Source organism: Neodiprion fabricii, chromosome 4 (assembly GCF_021155785.1).
Source record: "Neodiprion fabricii isolate iyNeoFabr1 chromosome 4, iyNeoFabr1.1, whole genome shotgun sequence".
In the NCBI taxonomy this organism is placed as follows: domain Eukaryota; kingdom Metazoa; phylum Arthropoda; class Insecta; order Hymenoptera; family Diprionidae; genus Neodiprion; species Neodiprion fabricii.
The window spans coordinates 5594685-5621213 of record NC_060242.1 but is presented as its reverse complement, the minus strand read 5'-3'; the positions used below and the strand labels follow the sequence as shown (position 1 = coordinate 5621213).

The 26529-nt window shown below is 39.3% G+C and overlaps 3 protein-coding genes and 1 non-coding gene across 4 annotated transcripts; 2 read left to right on the top strand and 2 right to left on the bottom strand.

Moving 5' to 3' along the window:
- The first annotated feature begins 1195 nt into the window (after positions 1-1195).
- On the top strand, positions 1196-12220 carry LOC124179473 (proton-associated sugar transporter A). The gene is made up of 10 exons (XM_046563871.1): positions 1196-1368; positions 2607-2831; positions 4198-4460; positions 5136-5390; positions 6670-6920; positions 7451-7564; positions 7629-7925; positions 8686-8816; positions 9410-9584; positions 10979-12220. The coding sequence occupies exons 2-10, from the start codon at positions 2632-2634 to the stop codon at positions 11207-11209; spliced, it is 1917 nt and encodes a 638-aa protein (XP_046419827.1). The 5' UTR covers positions 1196-1368; positions 2607-2631; the 3' UTR covers positions 11210-12220.
- Positions 11800-18821, bottom strand: LOC124179472 (tetratricopeptide repeat protein 21B-like). Its single transcript, XM_046563869.1, has 6 exons — positions 16547-18821; positions 15817-16130; positions 15390-15724; positions 15101-15308; positions 14704-15017; positions 11800-14110 (listed from the first exon to the last, which is right to left on the bottom strand). Exons 1-6 carry the CDS (start codon positions 18688-18690, stop codon positions 13478-13480), a joined length of 3948 nt encoding a protein of 1315 aa, XP_046419825.1. The 5' UTR covers positions 18691-18821; the 3' UTR covers positions 11800-13477.
- On the bottom strand, positions 18770-19837 carry LOC124179476 (protein NATD1). The gene is made up of 3 exons (XM_046563878.1): positions 19499-19837; positions 19125-19231; positions 18770-19000 (listed from the first exon to the last, which is right to left on the bottom strand). The coding sequence occupies exons 1-3, from the start codon at positions 19620-19622 to the stop codon at positions 18770-18772; spliced, it is 462 nt and encodes a 153-aa protein (XP_046419834.1). The 5' UTR covers positions 19623-19837.
- A 901-nt stretch (positions 19838-20738) lies between these two features.
- Positions 20739-20810, top strand: Trnaw-cca. The gene has a single exon. It is a non-coding gene; the product is annotated as a tRNA-Trp (tRNA).
- Positions 20811-26529: the final 5719 nt, after the last annotated feature.

The following is a 26529-nucleotide window of genomic DNA, read 5'->3' as shown; positions in this document are numbered from 1 at the left end:
ATTTTATCAGTGATTTTTCGCGGAATTAATGTTTTTTTTTTTCACTAACTCATTAGTTGAATTGATTATTTCGATTAACAATAAGAAATTCCAAGTTCTAATTCGTTGGAAATACTTTCTGACGTACTCGGAATAATTCTTTTTTCTGTTAGTGAGTGAATTATACGTAAAAGCAACCGTATTTCAGAGGTGATGAAGGTATCTTTGTAACTGCAAGCAGGTCAACCGAGGATGGAATGGTCCACGTTGCAGGTACTTGTTGCATCGACACAACCTGCAGCCGCCAGTTCGAGTATTTGCAGAGAGAAGTCGAGGAAGAAGAGGAAACGGGATTAACGAAACGAAAAACAAATAACAAAATCGTTCGCCGCAGACATTCCGCCTGCAATTTCACGCAATTCTAGCATCCGCTGAGGAAGGTCTGTACTTTTATTTATTTTTTTTTTATTAATTTTGTTCACTGCACCGGGGAAACATTCAACTTAATCTTTGAAACATGTATTCGTTTTTTTCTTGTACGATATACGTATTGTACCTAGAGTATTTACATTCGACCAAAGAATAAGAAAGAATGAGAATAAAAAAAAAAATAAAAAAATTGGTGAAAATTAATCTCTGCCGAATATTGAGCCAACTTGAGTCGTGCAACATTGAACAAACAAGTCTTTGAACGCAGTTTTTTTCACTGTTGTTGAAACAAACGAGCTTTCGTTAAAACGAAAGCCATCTTTATGGTTCGTGTTACGATTGTTCGTACAAAATGTCGAGCCAAGTTTCATCCAACATTGAACGCTTGAAACGACTGTCTACAATATAAATTGTTTTTTTTTTTTATCGTAGAATGTACTTAATATACGGTATCTTCGTTGGACCAGGGAGTGAAAAAAATGAGTAAAAAATGACAAGAACAAAACAGGCGAAGACTGTTCCCTGCCAAATATTGAGCAAACTTTCATCGTGCACCATCGAAGAAAACATTCTTTGAACGAAAAACTTTTCCATCATTACTGAAACAAACGAAATCTTTATGGTTCGTGTTACGATTGCACGTATAAAATATCGAGCCAAGTTCTTTCCAACATTGAAAGCGCGTAGAGAGACTCACACAGGCATCGGTTCTTGTTAGAATAACGCGAAACTTGCAGCGCGTCGCGACGTCGCAACACCGGCTCGATTCGAGGGTGGGGTGAGCTTCGGGGTTGGTAGTCGAGCAGCGTCCGTCGACAGGGTTGAACGTAATCCTTGACGTTAGCTGCGGAAGAAGAGTGACGCGATCTTGTAATATTCGGGAGGGAGAAGCCGGTTGATTTGCAACGTTGCGGTTTAAAATGGATTGAAGACACGGGATATCAGAGAGCGATAATCCAGGTTGGTTGTTGCATTTTTTACGTTGCGCGCATTTATTCCCTTATTCATTAAAATTATAATTGTAGTATAAACTTTTTTTCTTACTATCAATGAAAAACGCAACTGATTGCCGGCATATTTTTTATTCATTTTTTTTTCTCCTTTCTTCTTCTGCTCTTTTTATTTACACCATCCCCGCCATTCAGACTTGCGGATACTTTCATTTGCCGCGTAATCCCGTTGGATTATCGCAATCCGGATCAACAGGTATACCGTATTCGCCCCAATTCACTTTCAATGCTTTTTGTTTTTTTTTTTTTTTTTTTTTTTACCGTGTTAATGTCGCTTTGAGAATTACTGCTATTTACACATCGACGAGACAAACGTTAAGTAAATATAATTATCAGTCTCTGGCTGGAAACTTTGGACTTTCACATGTCGTGATGACTTTCACATTCTTGACGATGTACCTTTTCATGTTTTATTTATTTCAAGTGCGTATTGTCATTATTATATTTTCAACTATTATATGACAGAACTGTGAAAATCACCCTCTAGGTGTTAAAATCAGTAAAAGAAATAGCGTGTAAATGAGATCAATAAGTCATTAAAAATAATCTGATTGTCTGGTGCGTAAGCAAAATTGATTGAATTTATTCCGATCGAAAGAATTAGCGTTAATGTTTCATTGTTATTAAACGAATAAAATACACAAAAATATAATCACGTGAATCACTAATCGCAGTTACAGCCAGTGTTTTCTTATATCTTCTACCCTGAAACTTTCGCAAACACTTTGCTCGATTCAAAGAAGCCTGAACCTAAAAGAAATGTTATTCTTCACTTTCGATAGGTTTTCGAGCGTTTTTATTCTCAATCCGATTAGCAGACTCTCGGGAGTTAGGCCATTTTCATTCGTATCCCCTACAGTTTTTCCATTCATTTTAATCGGGGATTCGGTTAAAGCAAACCAAGAAACCTCAGATAAGGAATTTCCGACCAATTAAAAGTTTTCAAATTCCTCATTTTTGATTTATTCAATGTATCATTTTACGCTTCACAAATTCAGATTTTCAATTCTACGGAATAATATCGTTTTTACTGTCAGGAGAAAAAGAGACAGTGAACGGAAAGCATGAGAACCGTTATAACTACGGAGCAGCAGCGTCCATCCATTTGAATTAAATTTTTCTCGAGGTCAATCGAATTTGGGCTTTTATACGGAGCTGTTACTCGACGTTTGAAACTGTTTTATTCAGGGTCGTATAAGGAGAGTCGGATATAATGGTGGATAAACTGCACGAGTACGAGGGATTGGCCGGTAGAATTCACGGTGTCCGAGATAAAGTTGGTGAGAAATGGAACGGTTGGAAAGAGTGGAAACAGAGTATTCCCTTGGATCAGGGAATCGAAGGTTTTTTGAACCATATCCGAGGCCCTCCGAAGCTGGAAAAGACCCTCGACGACTACTCGCACATATACAGGTGCGTTAGAACCGCTTTGATAGGATGCATGTACGAATGAACTGCTGAAAAATGGGCTGAGTCTCGGGACTTTATACATCTCGACATTCGATTATTCAATTCGATAAGGACGCCTTTTATTCAAAAGTATGTGAATCGATCTTAATCAATTTATTTCAAATTTCGAGACAACGCATACTTGGATAGTTTTAGGGTCCCTATCCCACAATCCCACTTCTCTTGCAAAGGTAATTTTCTTGTGATAATTGAATGAAGAAGTTGTCAATTAATGACTAAAAATCTAAATTCAACGCAAGACTGTTGTAATTTTTTTCACAGAAAAAAAAACAAAACAAACCATGTCGTGGCAAAGAGGATAAACAAAGTTATAAACCGTTTCTAAATTTCAAATAGATAAATCGATTTTCACCGTATTTGAGGTATCACAAGGACCGCAAGATGGTAGATGTTAAATATAGTCAATGACAATGCTTTCTATTTATCGATCATAGCGGATGAAAAAAATAAGATTAAAAGAAATACGAATGAAGTTCGATCGACATAGTTTTTATCAAGGAGTTGGAGCAACTCAGGATTTTCAAAAAATCGATTTCTTCTTTTGCGCTTTCTTAAAGTATGATGCCTCGAAAATATTCTCTGAAAATTTCAACTAAATTTAACGAACAGTTTCCGAGATATTATGCAATAACTGAAGGGCTAGATGACCCTGGATGGCAGCTTTCAGCGACCGATTTCCGTTAAACCCGTTTCTTTTCGATACTGTGTTTTCAAAGTCCGTGACCACTGTAGTTCAAAAACCACTCGATGGATATAAATGAGATTTATGCAGTTTATTGTGGGCATAAAAAAAATAGTGCCTGCTCGTAGGATTGTGTTTTTTTTTTTTTTTTTTTTTTTCTAATCCCAACTTATATTTTTACAAGCAATAGACAATTGCTTTTTTCCTCAAAAATTCGCAAGTAAATTATCAGAGGCCGCCATTTTTTTTTTTTTATTTTTATTTTCAGAAAAAAAAGCTCTAATCGGGCTGCATTAACTACTTGAACTGATGATTTTTTCTTGTTTGATTGATTTTGGACGGACCTGTGAAAAAAAGTTACGATGGTCATCAGAAAGCACTACTTGTGAGACGGGTTACAACAAATATGGCGATAGCTTGGTCTACAATGAACACATTGTTTTTTTTTTTTTTTTCAAAATAACCATTTTTTCACACCTCTGAGCCGCCCTAACCACTTAAAACAAAATCCGATCGCATTGAATAATTGATCGTCAAGTGTGCTGCAATTCTTCGGGAATTTACTGGTATTTAATACACCCGTAATTGAGTGTGACAAGAACGTGAAACAAGCATCGAAAAATTTAGGAAAAAAACGCGGGGTGAGCTGGTCCGGATCTCGGCCGCCGTAATGGGAATCGAGTTTTCGTACGCGGCCGAAACCGCGTTCGTATCACCGACGCTCCTCAAGATCGGTGTCGACCACCAGCACATGACCTTGGTCTGGGCGCTGAGTCCTCTGGTCGGTTTTTTCGTCACCCCGTTCCTCGGCAGCGTGAGTGACCGTTGCAGAATACGACAGGGACGAAGAAGGCCGTTCATCCTGCTCTTGGCCATTGGTGTATTCATAGGTGAGACAGAGAGAGAGAGAGATATCGATCGATTAATTTGTTGATTAGTTTTATTAACCATGGCAAGCCTTTTGCAAATGAAAATAAATAAATAAATAAATAAATACAGGAAAAATAATGCAAGATCTAGAAATCACCGTAACGGTGATGCGAAGAAGAAAATTATAGATATATAATCAACCCTCCGAGAAGAGAATTATTTTTTTCGACGGTGGAGAACACTCTGGGTCAAAATGACCCTGTTCCATTTTTCACGCGTTGCCATTTCAAATCTACTAGTCCAATCTACCTGAAAAAATTCACCGGTATACTTTTACTATCTCAGAGTGTTATAGCATAGTATAAATATAATTCATAAATTGGAAGAATAAAAAAAAAACAAATAAATTGAAAAAAGAATTACTTGTTTCAGAAGCAAAAAGGTGTAGGTCAGTATAACCCAATATGTTCTCGAGGGGTTGAACAAAATTTAACAAAATTAGAATAGCATGAATCATGAACCAATTAGAACCTGAAAATATTACGGTCGCGACCTTGATTGACATTATATAATTATTATAAATATTAATTCACGTGAAAATGTACGTGAATTGAAGTATAGAGAGGGAGAGAGAGTGAAACTATCCGTGAGGCCTGAGGTGCGATCGATGTAAGACTCGGGGCTTCAATTTCCAGGGTTGATCCTCGTCCCCAACGGCGAAAACATGGGATACGCCTTCGGCGACACCCCGACGTTTGCCAATCACACCGTTCCTCTGGGGCATCGGACCTCGGGCACAAATTCTACCGACGAAAACCGGCACTCGTCACCGACATCGTCCCATTCTTGGGGGATATTCTTCACAATACTCGGCACTGTTCTCCTTGACTTTGACGCTGACGCCTGTCAAAGCCCAGCAAGAGCCTATCTTCTGGACGTCACGGTTCCAGGTAGGCATCGAATTTCCTCTTCGATGAAAACAAATTTCGAATCCAATTTCACCGCGCCGTCGTCAGCTACTTTCACGCAACTCGAAGTTGAGGGATTGGATATGCAAGTGGTACAAATCAGTCTGGCCTAAATTTTTAGGATAAAAAAAAATTTTTACCTTGTTTAATCGCAAATGCAAATTCTTACTTATGCTTACTTATGCATATTCTTCTTGAACTTGAATTTTAAACCTACACCACTGGCGCGGCTCGTAGCGCGTCACGTTCATCACTTTTAGTCACTTTTTTTTATAAAACACACTTATTTGTCACCATTCTGCGATAAGTCACTTTTTCCAACTGTATCCCGATGATCGAGATTTTTTTTTCAATGCCTATATCCTGTTTATTAGGGTGGACCGGAAATGCAAAATTATTCAAAAATTTAAAAGCTTCAGCTCCGCGTGTAAGGACAGAAAATTCTTTGCCGGACCCCAAAAGTCTCGAAAGGAAAAGGCTTTGAAGATTCGGTTTTCCCGATGAATCCAAAAATTCTTACTTTTTCCGCACTTATACACGTATGCACGAGCATTATTTTCAAATGAACTCAAATTCATGCCATTCTCGTTCATCGTATCTTATTGAGAAACGTATAAAAAAACGCATTCATAACCCAGTACTTAGAAGTAAAAGCATGCTCATTTTTTTAAAACATTTTTTGTTCTGGACGTTGTTCTAATTTTTATCTGTTCCTGGTTAGTTCAACGTGATACTTTTTTCACTCTAATAAGAGAAGAGCCATTTTTGTAAACTATCGAGAAAGTATTTGTACGGATCAGAGAATTGAGAAATAATTATTTTTCGTTTCAGGCCTTTTTTCCCAAGAAACTGGTGAATCTCAAATATGCTCTGCTTCGTCGAGAGCGACGAATAGTCGCTAATTCAAGAATTTTTCTAGCAGATTCCTATTACTTAATCACTGACTAACTGACTTAGTGATTTAATCAGTACCTAAGTACTACTAATCCGAAATTAGATCTACAAATTTTTCGAAATACTTAACTTTTTAATCAGTTTTTGGTCACTGTATGGTGACTTTTCAAATATTCCTGGTCACCATTTTCACTTTTTCCGACCAAGGAGACTGCTACCAGCCCTGCACTTGCTCTCTCAACCCCTCAATTATTGAGGTGGTTCGCTAATTAACTCCATTGGGCAGTTACCGCTTAATTGTAACTTGATTATAAACCTCGCACCATTTTAAAACCCTGATTATACCTTACACGTGCCCACGACGCAGAGGATCATGCCCGGGGACTCAGCACCTTCACAATCATGGCCGGATTGGGGGGCTTCATGGGCTACGGACTGGGGGGCATCAACTGGGACGCAACAACCCTCGGGGTCATGCTGGGGGGCCACCTTCACGCGACCTTCACGTTGATCACGATAATATTCGTAATATGCGTACTTTGCACCATAACCAGCTTCAAGGAAATTCCACTCGAGGTTCTCGAGCGGGATCAGTACCAACGATTCCACGATCAGAAGGTAACGATGAAGATATTCCGACGGTACTGTTATACGTTCTCTGTCAGATAAATTTATCCAGAACAATTAGGTGTCTTATTGTCATAGTTAAATTCGCCTTTTGTCTTCTTATAAATTAATTGAATGGAAATAACCTTTCCGAGAGAAAAAGGATTTTTTACCATGAGACTAGCAAACATTTTTCTTTTTCCCTTTGACGTTGACGAAAAAAATCATTCTCTTGCTTCGACTAGTTTTTACTTTATTCTTATAACCAAATCGAGCTATCGTTGCTTTGGAAAAAAATTATTCACGGTAACAACATACCTTTTACACAAATTTTGTCGTTTTTATTTTGATTTTTTTCACTAAACAGATGGAAATAAAGATAATCTAATGTCAATCATGGAGATAATACATTTTATCTAGACGAATTTGTATATAAACGAATAGTTTCTCCGTCATAAGAGTATCTAGTACCGCAATGACGATATTCTGTTCGTTGATGATTTTCTCGCTGATTTTAACCGTTCGCAAACTTCTCTCCGCAGATGTCTGAGAGCAGAAAGTCGGAAGAGTCGGACAAGATTGCAGCCGAGGAGTGCACGTCTTACGGAACCCTGACGCAGACGGAGGATCCAACGAACGTTGGAAACAACGCAGAGGCTAGTTGACGATGAAATAAAGAGAAAGTTGAAACATAAAAATGAAACGTATCCGCGGTTTCAGGAGTTCATCCTCAGGCAGCTTCCCAACGACGAACGTCCGAAGCGACCTGGCGCTGTTCCCATTATTCCCGACGTGCTTCCGGAGGCATCAATGGCGATCGAGAACAACGAATTGGACGACGGGGCCGAAGCCAATTCCAGAACAACTCTGAGAGAGTATCTTCTGTCGATACTCTACATGCCTCACAGCATGAGGATGCTGTGCTTGACGAATCTATTCTGCTGGATGGCACACGTCTGCTACTCTCTCTACTTCACCGATTTCGTTGGCGAGGCGGTTTACGGTGGTGACCCTAAGGTCAGGATTAATCGGAAATTAATGAGTAGATTGGAAGAAATCAAACTTTTGGGAAACGACAGAGTTTTGAATGGCCGGAAACCCGACGGCTCAAAGTTCCGAAATCCAAGATTTCGTAAATTCAAGTTACGATAGAGCAATGTTCCGAAAAGTAAAGAAAAATGAAGTTTCGATAGAGTGGAATTCTGGAAATTAAAATACACTCACACAGCGTAGTTTATTCAATGAGTGGGTGCAAAAAATCAGAAAAATCGAAAATCGGAATAAACATGACTCCGAACGTGAAAATATCGAAAATCCAAAAGGAAGAACGATCAAAGTGGTGAACTTGTACGAAGTCAGAAATGCACAGAACTGAAAATCTTCGATCATTCGGAATTCTAAATTATCTCATTTTCGCACTTTTGGAACTTTGATTTTTCGGAGTTACGCCCTTTCGAAATTTTGCACTTTCTTAACTTTGAGCATCGGGTTTCGGACCTTTCGAAACTGATGTTTTGCCTAAGTTTAATTTCTTTACTCAAAGTTAAGCCCTTCCTTACCTTTTTCAAGAGTGAAACGTGATGTCAGAACGATGTTTTATAACCCATTTTTTGCATCTCAATGTGGCGAAAGACATATTTTGGATAATAATCGTAAGCCATATTTCCCAGATGAAAAAATGGGTCGTTAAGCGTCCTTTTGAGCAGTTTTAGCTTTGTGACGCGGTTTCCGGAATTCTACCCCGTTCCTTTCCAATTCTTTGCAATCTTCATTTCAGGCTTCTGACGGATCTAATGAACGACAACTTTACGAATCTGGGGTTCGATTTGGGTGCTGGGGAATGTCCATGTACTCCCTATCATGTGCCTGTTACTCGCTCGTCATTGAGAAACTCATTAAACGCTACAAGTTAGTCTTAGTCATAAAATCTATCATACTCAACATTTTCTGCGTCATTGTGAAACGGAGGTCATTCGCCATGTCATTGAATCATTACTTGTTTCGTGTCCTTTGCTCAATGTTCGTTTGACGCCTGTGAGTTTTAATTGGTATAACAGCAAGTTACGGTTAATTTGTGTTGTATCGACGTGAGGAAAGTGGCACACTAATTCGTTTGAATCAAATATACGCTTACCACATCACAAGGTGATTAATGGTTATTAAATTCAATCAATCCAATCTTTATATTGAGCGCAGATGTGCTTTTCATTCTGAAACACGGCTGTGCGTTTGCTAAATCTGTGTCATAAGTTACATCCAAATCTTCATCTAGCGAACACATCAATTCAAATAATTTGTCAACTCACTGTTCGGTCAAGCGTAAAGCAGTCGATCGGCTGCTCGATAAGCTTGATGAGTTTCGCAAGTTGAATAGGAAAGAACATTGGTATAAAACCAAAATTATTAACTCATTTTTAACTGCATACTAATCTTCCTACTCTAGGAGAATTTCCGAAAAAATAACAAGAGAATTATTAATTCATTCCTCGGGTCATCCACAGAGCCAAGAAAGTGTATATATGTGGACTGCTGTTCTACAGTACGGGAATGATGATGATGGCGTTAACGAAACACCCGGTGGGTGTAATTATTTTCTCGTGGACAGCCGGCGTTATGTATTCGACACTCTTCACAATGCCGTATCTGCTGATTGCCCATTATCACGCTTCGTCAACGGTAATATAAGCCCACACGCAGTAGACGCAGCTACGGTGAAAATAATTCTCTGAAAGAAAAAAAGGGGGAAAAAAAAAAATAAATAAATAATCAAACAGAAGTCAATCTCCGACAATCAAGCTCCAAAATATACAGCTCGACGGTTTATCGGTGAGGAATTCGGAAGTAAATCGAACGAAATCGGTGAACCTTGAGAGAAAATTCAACTATACGTTACTCAACATGATATGTCAGTTAACAGATTTATAAAAAAATATTCCATACTGTTACAACGTGTTGAATTGCAAAGCGAGATGCAGAAGATGATTTAATGAAGATATTTCTTTGGCGGACTGACGATGTGATGATTATCATCGAAGGCGAGGCCTTTTCTAACTTTCAAAATAAATACGGCTCATTTTATTGTGAAAATTTATTGATTGACGTAATTGGTGAATTTGTACCAAAATTCTTATAAAATTTTTCAAAGAATATTTTCACCCCGGTAGCCTATTTCGTAACTATGGCTGGTAATATAAAAATAATCGATTCAAAAAAAATTATCCAACAGGACTCGATTGAATCGATAGAAATTAATCGAGTAAACGATTATTTCGTAATTTTTTGAAACGGTGCACTTAAAATCAAAATTTCGTTTATTTCAATACGTAGACTGAATGGCGGAAAAGTTTGTTGATGATTTGTAGTTTAATTCAAAATATTTTTCAATTTCAGGTGAAAATATTCATTCATCTTTCGCTTATTGTATCAAATAGGTACTTGGTAAATAAGAGAATGATAGTAATTGATATTTCAATAACATAAATTGATACTGTATCGCGGCGTTCATGAGAGTAGGAAACAAAAACCGATTTTGAAGAAAAATAATCGATTATACTCTATTAATCGGGAAAAAATACGTCGCTCACGGAGTAGTAAGAGGGAGACAGCACTGCGCTAAAACTTTTCCCCAGTTTTCAGATGACGTGAGACGAATTGTCTGAATGCGATTTAAGCGCCTCTTACGGAAAAAAAGTGAAATTTTCATAACCTATAAACCTCCGTGCTACAAGTACACTCCGTATATTCGTAAAATACGCATTTGATGTGAGTGAAAACCAGTGAAAACCGAGCAATTGCTTTTCCAACCTCAACCGACATTAGATCCGAATCGTAAGATCATAGAAGGAAGAGGGGAGAGCGTTACGCGGGCTTAGACCGCAAGAGGCGCTTGAATCGCATTTTGGAAATTCCTCCTCCGTTGCCCGAGAAACTGGACCAACTTTTGAGCCGAGAGCTGCCTGAGTGTTGTCTCCTTCCTAGTTTCCTACTACTCCGTGATCTCTATCGATCCTCTCCACTCTAGGTGGAGATAATAAATACCTAATAAAACCACCATTTCATATCTTCTACAGTTCGAGGTTGGGTTGGATGGGATTGCCGTTCAAAGTGGCGGTGTCCGAGGCCTGGGTACGGATGTTGCGATCGTTTCGTCGATGGTGTTCCTGGCGCAATTCCTCCTGTCCTGTGGTCTTGGGACCATAGTCAGCGTCTCGGGAACGACAACAGCAGTCGTATGGGTGGCATGCATGCTGGCAGCTTGCGGTGCCGTTTCAGCTACCCAAATTATGTACTTGGATCTCTGAACAGCACACGTACTATGTAGACAAATTTGAGCACAGAGCCACTGGTTGATGGATATACGCAATTGCCAGTGTCGTACAAGATAATGAGTTTCGTTGTCTAGAGGAAAGTATGAAGAGATTATGCATATAAAAATTAATTGTCTCTGTAACCGGCATGAAAGATACAAGATTATCCTTATTTTTATCTCTGAATATTCGAAAAGATGACGATAATGACGGGAGATTGTTACACATCAGTGAGATAAAAGTAGGCTCATCTGAACGAAAATTAAAGATAAACTTGACCCAAATTATCTCTATGTAACATAAAAAGTAAGGTGAATTTATCGAAGATAATTATCTTTGATAAAAATATGTAGGCAACGTACAACACTGACGAATTCGCGAATTTGGGTGTTAAAAATTACGTACACCATACATTCGGGAGTGGAAAAAAATTCGTTTCCGATCTTAGCGACTTGTGTCTGTTTAATTTTCGACAATTTCAAAGTTCGGTTGTTATATATTGAAATAAAAAATATGTGGGAAACATTACATCAGCTGCGATTGATTTAAATATTAAGTTCGTTAATATCGAAGGCGCAGGAAACTTCGTGCAAGCTGATGGACATTTATTCATATTACATCGTGTCATTTTAGAGTAATAACCACAGTGAAAAGTTACTTTTATTGATACAAGGGGAATATTCCTCGCTCCTATTTGCTGAATAAGTTGTCAACTACCAATTTTGAATCAAACAAAATATTTGAGCATGCACAAATAGCCAATAGTGTATACATATAATGGTATGTAAAGTGATTGAAATACATCGTCGCGTTAAATCTATGATATACATACACATACATATTTTAATCTTATCTGATTTATTTAAAACAAAATTGTCATTGTACATAATATAACGTAATAATCGTAATAGGTATGATGTAAAACTGTCACTTTCAACGTGTAAATATTACTTATTACTGTAATCAAGTAGCATATAGAGTTAATAAAATTAAACGAACATCGTATCAATGTTTCAAGAATCCCGTGGTAATAACGTGTGAAAAAAATGCCTCGGAGCAATTCAACAGTTTGATATATTTCAACTGTAAATAGATATTGGAGGAAAACGAATTGAGTGCAATCACCGAAATTCCCAACGAATAAAATCACGCGAATTGCGCAGCAGCCCTTTCACATATCTATTTGCAGCTAACTGACACTTCAAACTCGATTCAATAAGTAGATATATCGTTTAGTTATACATGTATACATTTCGTTGCATTATCCACGCTTCCTCATCACCAGCCGACGTGCGGATACTAGTGTAATCGTACATGTCATATCAAGATGTATCGTCAAATATTTATAGTCAAGACAGTATTCGCCTTATCTTACAGGTATACTTTATAATTTTGATTCATGTAATTTGTTGTGACAGCAGCTGGTGGTGATTAAATTCGAACCATCAATATGCTGACGTATAATCCGTGGTGAAAATTATGTCTACGATTTTTTACGAATTTTTCAGAAAATTGGGACACTTCGTACAATTTTGTGCAACAAATTGTTCTCTCACAAAATTGTGAATACGCATAGTTTTTCATAAAAACTTGTAGATTTTCATGAAAATTTGTATTTTTATACAAAAAAAAAAAAAATCTACAAGCTACTAAAATTTTTAAACACAAATATTGAAAATTCTTTACGAAAAACTATGCATATTTACAATTTTGTACGAAATAATACAAAATGTTTCAATTTCCACAAATATTCGTAATGGCAGAAATTTTCATAACTCACTAGTGAAAATAAAAAAGAATGAAATTCAATCGGATCGCATTTTATTTGTCAGGAGTGAAATTTTAAACGTCGTTGCAGTGAATATTTGTTCCTCAGTTTTATGAGCGATTAATGCTTACGATTACAGTGGACGGAATAATTCATTTAATAATCAACTATACCGGAAGGATTCCCTGAAAACGAACATTTCGAAGGACGTTTCGCAGCTATTCGGATCGTCCTCCTTCAAATTCGTTTTTATTCGAATTTTCGGATAAAGAAATCGGAATGGATCGTATTAAAAATTCTATTCTTTTGCAGTTGTTGGGAGACAAATGGGCAACCGTAGTTACATATTACACGCAGTAAAATACTTCGTACGTAACTTCGGAGATCTATCTGCCGGCGAAGCGTCTTTGAAATCATACGATTTCCAGGAATTCTCCCGGTACAATCTCGTTTGCATGCAATTATTGCCTTTCGGTAGAATGATATTTGTAAAACTAAGTTCGCAGATTGTTCATAGACTTTTCCAGTATGTCTTTTTTTATCCGTGGATAATCCGGATTTTGTTTCAACACTTCGTTGCAAGTTTCAATGGCGTCAGCGTAAGCCTTACTCTTCATATGGCAATAGGCGAGTTTGTAGCCGACGGAGAGTTTCGACCTTCCTCCGTACTTCCAGGCCTGGGAATACTGGACGGCGGCCTCGCGATAATTCTGTTCCTTCTCGGCTATGTAGCCGGACAATTCGTGGGCTCGTACACAGGTCGCGTTGTGCTGAAGAACGCGCTTCAGTAGCTCGTTGGCCAGCTCGTATTTGCTCGACTGGACGTAAATGTCGGCCAGCAGGACCCAGCAGCGTTCCAAGTACTCGGCATCTTCGAAGGACCAAACATTCCTGCAAACTCTCTTGAGGTGGTTGCGTGCTCGCGGCGTTTGCTTAAGCAGGATGTGAGCCGTAGCCAAGCCCAGCGCTGGACCGACGTGATCCTTGAGCGCATCCTGGCTCGCCAGAGCTGTACAATCTTGTAGGGCACGCTCAATGTTTCCCTTCTGCTTCGTCGCCAAGAGGAAGAAATCACCCAGCAATCGGTGGGTCAGCATCTCCTGGATGCCTCCCTTTGGGTTCAGTTCCTGGGTACAAAGTTATTGGAATTAACGTTATTTCGACTTACTTTTGGAGGCCTGAAATTTATCAGGTAATGTGCCTAATGAAAATTATTTTGTAATGGATCACACAGCGTTATTACCGAAATTCCGATGTATTTTATCATGTAATTTAACATTTGGATACGCATTAATATATAACAAATCACATGACAAATCATGTGCAGCAAAGCGAGTATAGATTATGAGACAAAATACATAACAAATCATGTACCGAAAATATGATTTTAGATTTAATTTTAATCTTAAATAGATAATCTTACATTTTATGGAGATAATTTCCTGAAAAACTATCTTTTATATTATCTAGAAGCATTTTTATCGACAACTTGTATACGAATATTTGTATCTTCATCTAGATATTACCTAATTAATAGATAGTCACTATCCTGTAAAACACTGCTAAGTTTGAAAAAGTTATTAGGTACTATCTAGTTACCGTAACTTTCAGTATATTTGCTGATTCCCACCTCCCTGAATATGACTCGGCACTTTTCTTTGCAATGTAATAGAATTTCTTTGAAACGTCACTCTCTTTCAAATGTATCATAATATGGTACCTGCAATAATCGTTGAGCTGTTTTCAATGCCAGTGATCTTGAATCTTGGTACTCAGAATTACTCTCATTGAAAGTATCATTGGTTAGCGCAGAGTCATCGTCAGGGTCCAAGCATATATCAATCATGTTGTAGATGGCCTGCTGACCCCACTCCGGATCTCGTCGAGCAGCATTAAAGTACCGAAGCGCAGAATTCAGCTTGCCAAGTCTCCAATCTAATAGACCGGCGCAGTAAGAGAAGCCAGCTTCTTGGTTTGAACCACTTATACTAGATTCTGCCCTAGAGATCCACTCGTGAAGGTCATCCATGTTGCCTAGGGTACGACTTTCGTTTATTTAATGAAAACTTTGCTTCGCTCGCAGAAAAATAATTAACATTGGATCCTCGTTGTTCTACCTGTTCGACGAGAAACTTCTATCAGTCTTGCCAGCGCTGTCCAATAAGTCGGCTGACGAATTAATAACTGACGAAAATGGAACGCAGCAGTTTCAAAATCCACTTTGCGAAAGGCCAGATCAGCCATCATCACCAGTGCTGCCTCGTTGCTCGGATCCATTGTTAGTAAGGTTGCACAGTTTTGAGCGCAACGATCCAGGTCGTTTACCTGCAAAAAATATGGTCATGTGATCTGGCATAAATTTCTTTGCGAGGCTTGCTACGTTTGAGTAGAACACGTCATATATACCTGCATGTAAATCTTGGCGAGCGAAAGCAGAGCTTTAGTGTCACTAGAATTATGACTCAAAGCCTCCTTGTAGTAGACGATAGCCTGGTCAAAATCTCTCAGAGATGAAGCATGCTCCGCCATACTCGAGCATATTTGAGCCAGCAACTCCTTCTGCATTGTTGAACCAGGCGTGACAGCAGCTCTCTGAACAGCCCTACTCTGATTTTCTCTGGCTTCACGCAGAGTTGCGAGGGCTGCCTGCGTATTGCCTGCTCTTTTACGAACCTTGGCCAGTAACAGTAGCTGTTTTGTTCGCAGTTCTAAGCTCTGTAGGTCGTTTGCATTGCGACAATCTGTAAACGATCACAAATCGCTGTGAGAATTTGGGCATTGGACGAGAAACTGATGTGTATAGCCAATACTCATTTCCGTCAAAAGGACTTAACTTGCAACTCTTGAGCAAGAGTGGCTTCCGCTTTGTCGAACTGTTTCATTTTCATGAACAATTCTGCCATATCCAATTTCAGATCACCGCAACCTTCCTGGCGCGTTGCTTCTTTGTAGTAATTTATTGCCTTTCCGTATTGGTGTGTTTTGACCAGTGCCTTTCCCATTTTGCTAGCCAGTATTTTGTCCGATGGACTTTTCTTCAGGGACTGTTCATAGGCTTCTATCGCTCGGTCCGGTTCTTGAATGGCGATATAGGCATCCCCAAGCATGCTGTATGTTGTCGGACCAGGAGAGTGCTCGACTAGTTCTCTGATTGCAAAAACGATGGTGGGTTACGTACAAGCTGGTTTATTTATAACAGAAGGAGTACAATTTCGAAAATTTTCAGGTGAGTTGAAAAATTAACGACGGAGCTAGGAATCGAACCTGGTATCTAGAGATGCTTTACCGGAGACTTACTCCACTAGACCACCTAGCCGTCCTGACTACAGTGTCATTGATGAGAGAAATTAATAGTGGAAGCAAGTAACGCCAATCCAATGATGCATTTTGATGAAATGTCATTATTTCTCACAATCAGTATTAGTATACTCATGTTTATTAAACTCGAATACTTCAGAATAATACTCAAGTTGCAAAAAAGTGTTTTTTTTTTCCAGTCATTCGTTAAATTAACGCTACCGACTTCAACCCCGGATTAGTTTTTTGTTCGCACGATATCTCACCTGAAACACTTGGCAAAAGCATTCCTGTCCTTTCTCCACTTGAGGTGAATTTCAGCGAGTCTTGTGTGCGCTTGCAAGTAGTAAGGCTGACCTGGATGAACTCTTGACAAATGACTTATGGCCTGGTCTACATCGCCCATGTCCAGACAGAGTTCAGCATTTCCGATTATTATGCGACTCTCCTCAACAGTGCCACATAATTCCCCCGTAGCCTCCGCCATAAGTGAAATTGCTTCATTATACTTTTTGACTTTACTATAAGCAGATATGAGCTCAAGGTAAAGCGTCGCCTTGTCTGCGGTGGGTATCGAAGTGGTTGTTGATATACCCTCGCCAGGCATTAGACCGGCATACGACATAGCAACACGCAAACTATGAATACAGCTATTCAGGTCTCCATTTTCTTTCTCGACCAGTCCAATGATCAAATGGTACATCGGATCATCTCTGACTTTAAAATTGTAGCTCAATCCAACTTCCAAACTTTGCGAAGCCTGCTGATACTTTCCTTGGCGAGCGAGAATTTGAGCCATTAACAAGTGACCTGGAGCGCTGGTTGGATCAACCGAATCTAGTAGTTTTCTCAATGCTTCCAAAGCTCCGTCAAAGTCCCCATTTTGCAATCTGACTTTTCCCAACAACATCAGAGCTGCCGCTAAGCCAGGACAAGCGTCGCAAACTTTTTCGAGTATATTCAAGCACTGCTTTTTCAACGTATCGCTTGACGAGTTCTTCTCTTCCGGAGCACTGCCAATTGACGTGCTTGGTAAATATATCAAGAACTCTTTTACAATTTCCAAACAAAAATCTGGATTCAAAGTTTTGAGATACTCAAATCCGTAAGGAATACCTTTAGAGTCTTCCAACAATATCATGGCTGCCATGTCCAGATAATTTACAGCTATACTTGGCTCGTGATTGCTCAATTTAGCTGACATGTACAGAATTTTGGGACTTGTGGCATTTACCTGTATCTCTCTGAGAAAGTCAATTTGCTGTCTGGCCAAATCTGTCGCCCCTGAAGAAGTGTCGAGTAGCTGGCAATGCGCCAGTCCCATCAATGCTGGCAGCGAAGATTCGTCGATTCGTACCGTACTGCGGTACCAGTGTTCGGCATCCTTGATTTTTCCCATGAATACATTCAGGTTCCCTAATTCAACCATCAATTCACCGCTCTGAGGATTTTGCTGTACACATTTCTCAGTGATTTTTGTCAGCTCTGTTAATATGGCTGGATCCCGTCCAGTTACTCGAGAGAATAATTGCACTCCATCTATGAGAAGGTGTATATTTTTAGGCTCCGATAGCAACAAGTATCTGAAAAATGTTTGCAAGTATCTTAACCCTTCGGCGTAGTCGCCGTCCCTGCACAGCGATGCTATAGCTTTAAGTTTTGCAGCGCTTGTGTTGTTTGAATCAAGTAATAGTATTCTGTTAGAAGTTTCTAGCCCCTGTTCCCAATCTTTCATGGCCAATTGGTTGGACATTTTTTCTATCAACGGCATGGACAGTTTTGGATATCGAACTATGATCGAGTTAAGTATAGATATCGCGCTTTCGTGGTCTCCATTCTGTTCTTTGTAGCTTGCAGAGCCAAGTAAAGCGTTAAGATGTTTTCTGTCTTGTTTCAGAGCCTGCTCGAAGTAATCTGTGAATTTTCCTGCGCTCCCCTCTTTTGGTAGGTGCAAACTAATCCATCCTTTGATCAATAGCGCATCCATATTCGTAGGATTTAACTTATATGATCGGTCAGCATATTCCTTAGCTTTTTCGACTTTACCGAGTAAAAACAGCACGGTGCCAGCCAATGTTAGTGCTTGAGGTGTAGCTTTTCTTTTATCTTCGCGGATACGGGCGTCTAGCTGAGTCAATGCACCTCTATCAATACTATTGCCAAATCTGTGAGCATAGCTTTGCACTAATAAAGCAGCCAGCGTTGTATCTCCATAGCCAATTAATCCTGAAACTTCCTTAGCAGCGTCTCTGCCTTGTCCTATCAGTGCGTAAGCCAAAGCGAGTAAAATTTTCAAGTTGTCGCTAGCTGGATGAGCATCGCACGCTTGTTTCGCGTGGACTAACATGCCATTATAATATTTTTTGCGGCAGTACCACTGTATCAGTGCTTTATACTCGGTCTCATCCATTTTTTTTTTTTTTTTAACGGTCTAATAACAAGTTTTTGACTTATTTCATCTCTAAAAATGTCAAGTCCTTAACTCAACACTAGTCCTTATTGAATCTGTTCTTTGTGTCCGCAGGATCCGGCATGCCTTCAAGCCTATCGGCCTCTACAGTAGGAAACATTGCCACTGGATGAGGACCAGTTAAAAGGTGCGGAGGTCCAACCACATATGCACTGAGTTGTTGCGTCTTGATTGTTTCGTAATAGCGTTGCAGGTACGTACAAGTTAGGTGCATGCGATAATTGCGAACAATTACGTAAATGAACGCTGTCTGAAACGTTGGACGAAATCAGGATTAAATCAGATAAGAACAAGATGATTAATTCACGTGTTTAGTTCGTCGTGCGATTACGTTTCAATCGTTCGTGAATGTAATCACGGTAATCTTTCATTACCTCTGCCAATAGTCTTCCCAATCCTTTTCCCTCGTGTTTTTTTGGTACTTCTACGGCATACATGTCCAATACCCGATCATTTTGTTTGTAAAGAAGTACCGCACGATCTGATGAAGTAGAATAAATAAATTGAGCTGAAAGCTACTGATGTCGGCAATACTTTGTTATGAGTTTTTAATAAATGATTATTTGAATTGAGTGCCGAGTAGCTGCCGACGAAATTATAATCCAAGGTGATGTGAGCAGTACGTTATTTATTGATAAGAAAAAACAACTTCTCGTACAACTAAAAACAACTGACGAACATGATTGATTGGAGATGAGAACTGGTAATGCAGTAATCGAACACTCGTTAGTTGAAAACTAAGGTATACCATTTGGATGTAGCTTCACGTAGAATACACCAGGATCATGGTTAACACCGTACAAGTACCTTAAGCCGATCGGTCGTATCGCTGACTTAATACGAGCAGTAATTAAGGTACTAAGCCGAAGCATGTGATTGGAATTTTGTTGTCTTGTGATTTACTGCGATTTATCGCTACCGCAGGATAACTCTACTGGCTGAGTGGCTTCATCTTCTTCGATGATAATTCAATTTCAGCTTAGAAAAAGCCAGATACTTCCATGCGTTGTAAAACTTTGTTCGGCGAGTCAGTTATCAACGATAACGGACTCACAGTTAAGCAACGTTTTAGACAACCAACTGAATCCCTATCAAGGTATCTTGGCCAATGGCGTCACGTTGCTAGGCAACGGAAGGCTATGCTTGTAACACGTGCTTCCACGCTTTGGTGAAGGGGACCACTTTGCTCATAAAAGAGGCCATTTTCGTCTAGAGTGGCCATTTTGAACAAATATTTCTCTGTAATGTAACGCACCGTTCGTAACCGAGACTGTATTACGGTCTTTCAAATAAATCGAAAACAATTTCACCGAGTGAATTTTGGAGTTAATTATAATGAAATATGTTCACAAATCCAAATCATTAGTAAAATTAAAAAAACTGAAAGATATGAGTCGCCGCATTTCATGTATTGATTGATTGATTGATTGACGTCTATCAGAATTTCAATGAATATCGTTGATTCAATTGTTCCCGCGAGTAATCCAGTTAGAATAAACATGAAATATCAAAATTTGTTCGCTCTTACAACAGTAATTGTTGGAAAAACCATAAATAAGGGGTATAGGTACATATATTATGTTACTGAGATACGACAGAAACGCCGTCATTAAATTCATGCTGAGGAGTTCATTTCAAAATGAAAACGATATATTTTTGGTTTAAATTATTATTTTTTCATTTACAGCTGATGTCGCCCAATTCTCAAGCTTTCGTCGGTTGAATAATCTTACGTACGGCTGACACTCCGCAATCTACAGAGGATCAGCCAACGTCCAACGGCCGTTATCTTCTCGAGAAGCTTCGATTAGTTAAGCCATTCAGCGTTGTTGAAAATTAACATTTGGTAGCTGTGACCAGTATCAATTACAACGAAGCATCGTGATTTCTGTGATAATAGTCAAATTTTGAAACAAATGGACAGATGTGCGATCTGTTGAAATAAATCCTTTTGTTCATATGTTTAACGTACATCACACTTCACAAGAGACTCCGTGGCGCAACGGTAGCGCGTCTGACTCCAGATCAGAAGGTTGCGTGTTCAAATCACGTCGGGGTCAAGGGAAATTTTTTTTTCTTTTTTCTTTAACCATGAAATTTAAATTGGCAGTTCGCACTGCAATCGAGGGTATTAAAGTAATTACTTCTGTTGAAGTTTAACTTTGAAAGATGGTAGGATGGAATGAGAATCGTTTCCAGAATTACAAAAATTTCACGTTGTGTACATCGAGAAATAAAAATGAAGCAGGAAATTTCTTCAGACTAATTGTAAAATAAAAACGTTTGATTGTTGCATGCGGAACAATGAAGATCCTTATGTCAGAGCCTGGCTGAGTGCTCCAAATACCATATCAATTTCTACACGTTCCTGTAGACGAGTACATAGAAATGGGGAGACGATTGAAGTTGACAAAGTGAAACAGCCCTTTTTTCTCTGAGGTCTGATTGGAAACGAGCAAAAACAGCTACTAATGAATAAATCTGTCTTGTGCAATTTATAAAAATTATGTATTAATTGATATAACTGGAGTGATTGAAAGTGAGTATTGCATTAAGCTTGATATAATGAAATAAAGTGAAAATCAGATCGACGTAATTTTTGTTTAATCCTACCATAACTGTGGGCATATCAGGCCGAATACACAGTAGAAAGGATTTAAATTGTATGGTGATCCGGAAAAACTGCCGCCTGTTGAATTTATTGTGTAGTTTGCGAAGACCGCGATTGCTGAGAAATTGAAATGGCAAGAAACATTATGGGTACACTTCACTTATGTGAGAAAAAGGAAGCCAGAATAATGAAAGACGTGAAACATTGGAACGATCAAACCCAGCCGCACCAATCCTTCGATTCGAATATCCCATTTCTCCATCCATAAACTAGTAACTCACTTGAGTGAGGTGCCATGATTGGATGAGTACAAACACTCTGAGCTTTGATATTGAACAGAAGAAATGTTGGCAGCAAAATTACATAGCAAGAGAGACGAACCCCTTTGGATTATTTTCAATATTTCGATGACTTTGAGAGATGATCGAATAAAATTTCCGATGCTCTGTATCGACATCATTTTGCGAAAAGGATCGATTGCACTCAGTCTGAATACGCTGCGATTAGACAATGAAAAAGTACGCCTGAAATACATAAAATTTGGGACAGATTCTTGAGGAGGTGGAAAATAATCACAAATTTACAGTTCGGCAGTTTTATTTTTTACGATATAACTCGATTATAGGCCAAGTGTTTGAGTGTGAGTGTGCAGTAATTTGACAAATTACGAAATAACATAAGAGTGGATGGCAAAGGGTACAGATATTCGGTTGAGCATTTAATAAAAAGTCTAGGTAATTATACATTAGTAGTGAAGATAGATGTAAAGTAGGTATACAACGTTTTGAGCACAATAAGATCAATAATTTTTCGTAGAGTTACGGACATAGTCCTGTAAGAATAGCCGGAATTTCGGCTTGCGTACAGGATTAGAACACCTCTACGAGCTACGATGCGTCTTGAATATGTCTGTCGTGTATTAACGCTATTAGGGGAAGACATGTATTGACATAAATAAAGAATGAATATTCACAAAAATTTTTTTTTTGAATTTCCTCAACTGTGGGTCGCATGCTCTGTTGAATCTCTTCCTAGCACTCGGAAGGGCCTAGTGAGTCTGTGACAGATCATGTCGACCGATTCTAATATGATGATTATGTGCCGAGAAGAGTAGGGCTGGCATGGTGAGGTTTTTGGTGAAACTTCTGACTGCATCGAATTATGCAAGGATGATTTGAGAACGAACCATACGAACCTGATTGTACAAGAGGGACAGATTGACCGCGGTCAGTATACACTACGACCAACGGATCGAGAAATACAGCCAAAAAGCGGGGGATTTTTTACGCTATTTCGCTGCTGTTGGTCCTATAATCTGATCGCTGTGTTTTCTGAGTTCCTGGTGGTACAATGAGTCTGGAAAGAGTCGTGCAAATCGAATCTAAGACCAAACATTTTCGGTAAAACATTTAGCAAAAAAGTAAGGCTAACCCCTTTGCATTTTTGGAAAAATTTTCGCGGTTTTGGAAAGTGCTGAAATGAATTCTTTAATGCACTGTTCCGATGTGATTTTGAGAGAAAGAACAATTGAGCGCGGTACCCATACGCTGCGAGCAACGTACGAAGAGTTGAAGGCGAAAAACGAAAACCTGAATTTTCGACATTTTTCAGCAGGTGCTTTTTTCCTCGTATCTTCTCTCCCGTTGATCCCACGCTCCTTTTGCTGCGTTTTCTGAGTTCCTTGGGGTCCAATTGGTCGGGAAAGAGTCATACGAATCAATTCTGAGACGTAAAATTATCTGGTCAAGAAAAAAGGAAGGTTAACCCCTTTGGATTTTTGGCGAAAATTTTCGCGATTTTCAAAAGTGCTGGAATAAATTAATTGTGGCACTATTCCGACGTGATTTTGCGAGAGAAATCGATTGGGCGCAGTCCCAATACGCTGCGATCAACGCATCGAAAGTGACAGCCAAAAAACGAAAACCTGAATTTTCGACATTTTTCAGCAGGTGCTTTTTTTCTCGTATCTTCTCTCCCGTTGATCCCACGCTCCTTTTGCTGCGTTTTCTGAGTTCCTTGGGGTCCAATTGGTCGGGAGAGAGTCATACGGATCGATTCTGAGACGAAAAATTTTTTGGTCAAAAAAAAAGGAAGGTTAACCCCTTTGTATTTTTAGCGAAAATTTTCGCGATTTCCGAAAGTGCTGGAATAAATTAATTGTGGCACTATTCCGACGTAATTTTGCGAGAGAAATCGATTGGGCGCAGTCCCAATACGCTGCGATCAACGCATCGAAAGTTACAGCCAAAAAACGAAAACCTGAATTTTCGACATTTTTCAGCAGGTGCTTTTTTCCTCGTATCTTCTCTCCCGTTGATCCCACGCTCCTTTTGCTGCGTTTTCTGAGTTCCTTGGGGTCCAATTGGTCGGAAAAGAGTCATACGAATCAATTCTGAGACGAAAAATTTTCTGGTCAAAAAAAAAGGAAGGTTAACCCCTTTGTATTTTTGGCGAAAATTTTCGCGATTTCCAAAAGTGCTGGAATAAATTAATTGTGGCACTATTCCGACGTAATTTTGCGAGAGAAATCGATTGGGCGCAGTCCCAATACGCTGCGATCAACGCATCGAAAGTGACAGCCAAAAAACGAAAACCTGAATTTTCGACATTTTTCAGCAGGTGCTTTTTTTCTCGTATCTTCTCTCCCGTTGATCCCACGCTCCTTTTGCTGCGTTTTCTGAGTTCCTTGGGGTCCAATTGGTCGGGAGAGAGTCATACGGATCGATTCTGAGACGAAAAATTTTTTGGTCAAAAAAAAAGGAAGGTTAACCCCTTTGTATTTTTAGCGAAAATTTTCGCGATTTCCGAAAGTGCTGGAATAAATTAATTGTGGCACTATTCCGACGTAATTTTGCGAGAGAAATCGATTGGGCGCAGTCCCAATACGCTGCGATCAACGCATCGAAAGTTACAGCCAAAAAACGAAAACCTGAATTTTCGACATTTTTCAGCAGGTGCTATTTTCCTCGTATCTTCTCTCCCGTTGATCCCACGCTCCTTTTGCTGCGTTTTCTGAGTTCCTTGGGGTCCAATTGGTCGGAAAAGAGTCATACGAATCAATTCCGAGACGAAAAACTTTTTGGTCAAAAAAAAAGGAAGGTTAACCCCTTTGTATTTTTGGCGAAAATTTTCACGATTTTCAAAAATGCTGGAATAAATTAATTGTGGCACTATTCCGACGTAATTTTGCGAGAGAAATCGATTTGGCGCAGTCTCAATACGCTGCGATCAACGCATCGGAAGTTACAGCCAAAAAACGAAAACCTGAATTTTCGACATTTTTCAGCAGGTGCTTTTTTCTTCGTATCTTTTCTCCCGTTGATCCCACGCTCCTTTTGCTGCGTTTTCTGAGTTCCTTGGGGTCCAATTGGTCGGAAAAGAGTCATACGAATCAATTCTGAGACGAAAAATTTTCTAGTCAAAAAAAAAGGAAGGTTAACCCCTTTGTATTTTTGGCGAAAATTTTCGCGATTTCCGAAAGTGCTGGAATAAATTAATTGTGGCACTATTCCGACGTAATTTTGCGAGAGAAATCGATTGGGCGCAGTCCCGCAACGCTGCGATCAACGCATCGAAAGTTAGAGCCAAAAAACGAAAACCTGAATTTTCGACATTTTTCAGCAGGTGCTTTTTTCCTCGTATCTTCTCTCCCGTTGATCCCACGCTCCTTTTGCTGCGTTTTCTGAGTTCCTTGGGGTCCAATTGGTCGGGAAAGAGTCATACGAATCAATTCTGAGACGAAAAATTTTCTGGTCAAAAAAAAAGGAAGGTTAACCCCTTTGTATTTTTGGCGAAAATTTTCGCGATTTCCAAAAGTGCTGGAATAAATTAATTGTGGCACTATTTCGATGTAATTTTGCGAGAGAAATCGATTTGGCGCAGTCTCAATACGCTGCGATCAACGCATCGGAAGTTACAGCCAAAAAACGAAAACCTGAATTTTCGACATTTTTCAGCAGGTGCTTTTTTCTTCGTATCTTTTCTCCCGTTGATCCCACGCTCCTTTTGCTGCGTTTTCTGAGTTCCTTGGGGTCCAATTGGTCGGGAAAGATTCATACGAATCAATTCTGAGACGAAAAATTTTCTAGTCAAAAAAAAAGGAAGGTTAACCCCTATGTATTTTTGGCGAAAATTTTCGCGATTTCCAAAAGTGCTGGAATAAATTAATTGTGGCACTATTCCGACGTAATTTTGCGAGAGAAATCGATTGGGCGCAGTCCCAATACGCTGCGATCAACGCATCGAAAGTGACAGCCAAAAAACGAAAACCTGAATTTTCGACATTTTTCAGCAGGTGCTTTTTTTCTCGTATCTTCTCTCCCGTTGATCCCACGCTCCTTTTGCTGCGTTTTCTGAGTTCCTTGGGGTCCAATTGGTCGGGAGAGAGTCATACGGATCGATTCTGAGACGAAAAATTTTTTGGTCAAAAAAAAAGGATGGTTAACCCCTTTGTATTTTTAGCGAAAATTTTCGCGATTTCCGAAAGTGCTGGAATAAATTAATTGTGGCACTATTCCAACGTAATTTTGCGAGAGAAATCGATTGGGCGCAGTCCCAATACGCTGCGATCAACGCATCGAAAGTTACAGCCAAAAAACGAAAACCTGAATTTTCGACATTTTTCAGCAGGTGCTATTTTCCTCGTATCTTCTCTCCCGTTGATCCCACGCTCCTTTTGCTGCGTTTTCTGAGTTCCTTGGGGTCCAATTGGTCGGAAAAGAGTCATACGAATCAATTCCGAGACGAAAAACTTTTTGGTCAAAAAAAAAGGAAGGTTAACCCCTTTGTATTTTTGGCGAAAATTTTCGCGATTTCCAAAAGTGCTGGAATAAATTAATTGTGGCACTATTTCGATGTAATTTTGCGAGAGAAATCGATTTGGCGCAGTCTCAATACGCTGCGATCAACGCATCCGAAGTTACAGCCAAAAAACGAAAACCTGAATTTTCGACATTTTTCAGCAGGTGCTTTTTTCTTCGTATCTTTTCTCCCGTTGATCCCACGCTCCTTTTGCTGCGTTTTCTGAGTTCCTTGGGGTCCAATTGGTCGGAAAAGAGTCATACGAATCAATTCTGAGACGAAAAATTTTCTAGTCAAAAAAAAAGGAAGGTTAACCCCTTTGTATTTTTGGCGAAAATTTTCGCGATTTCCAAAAGTGCTGGAATAAA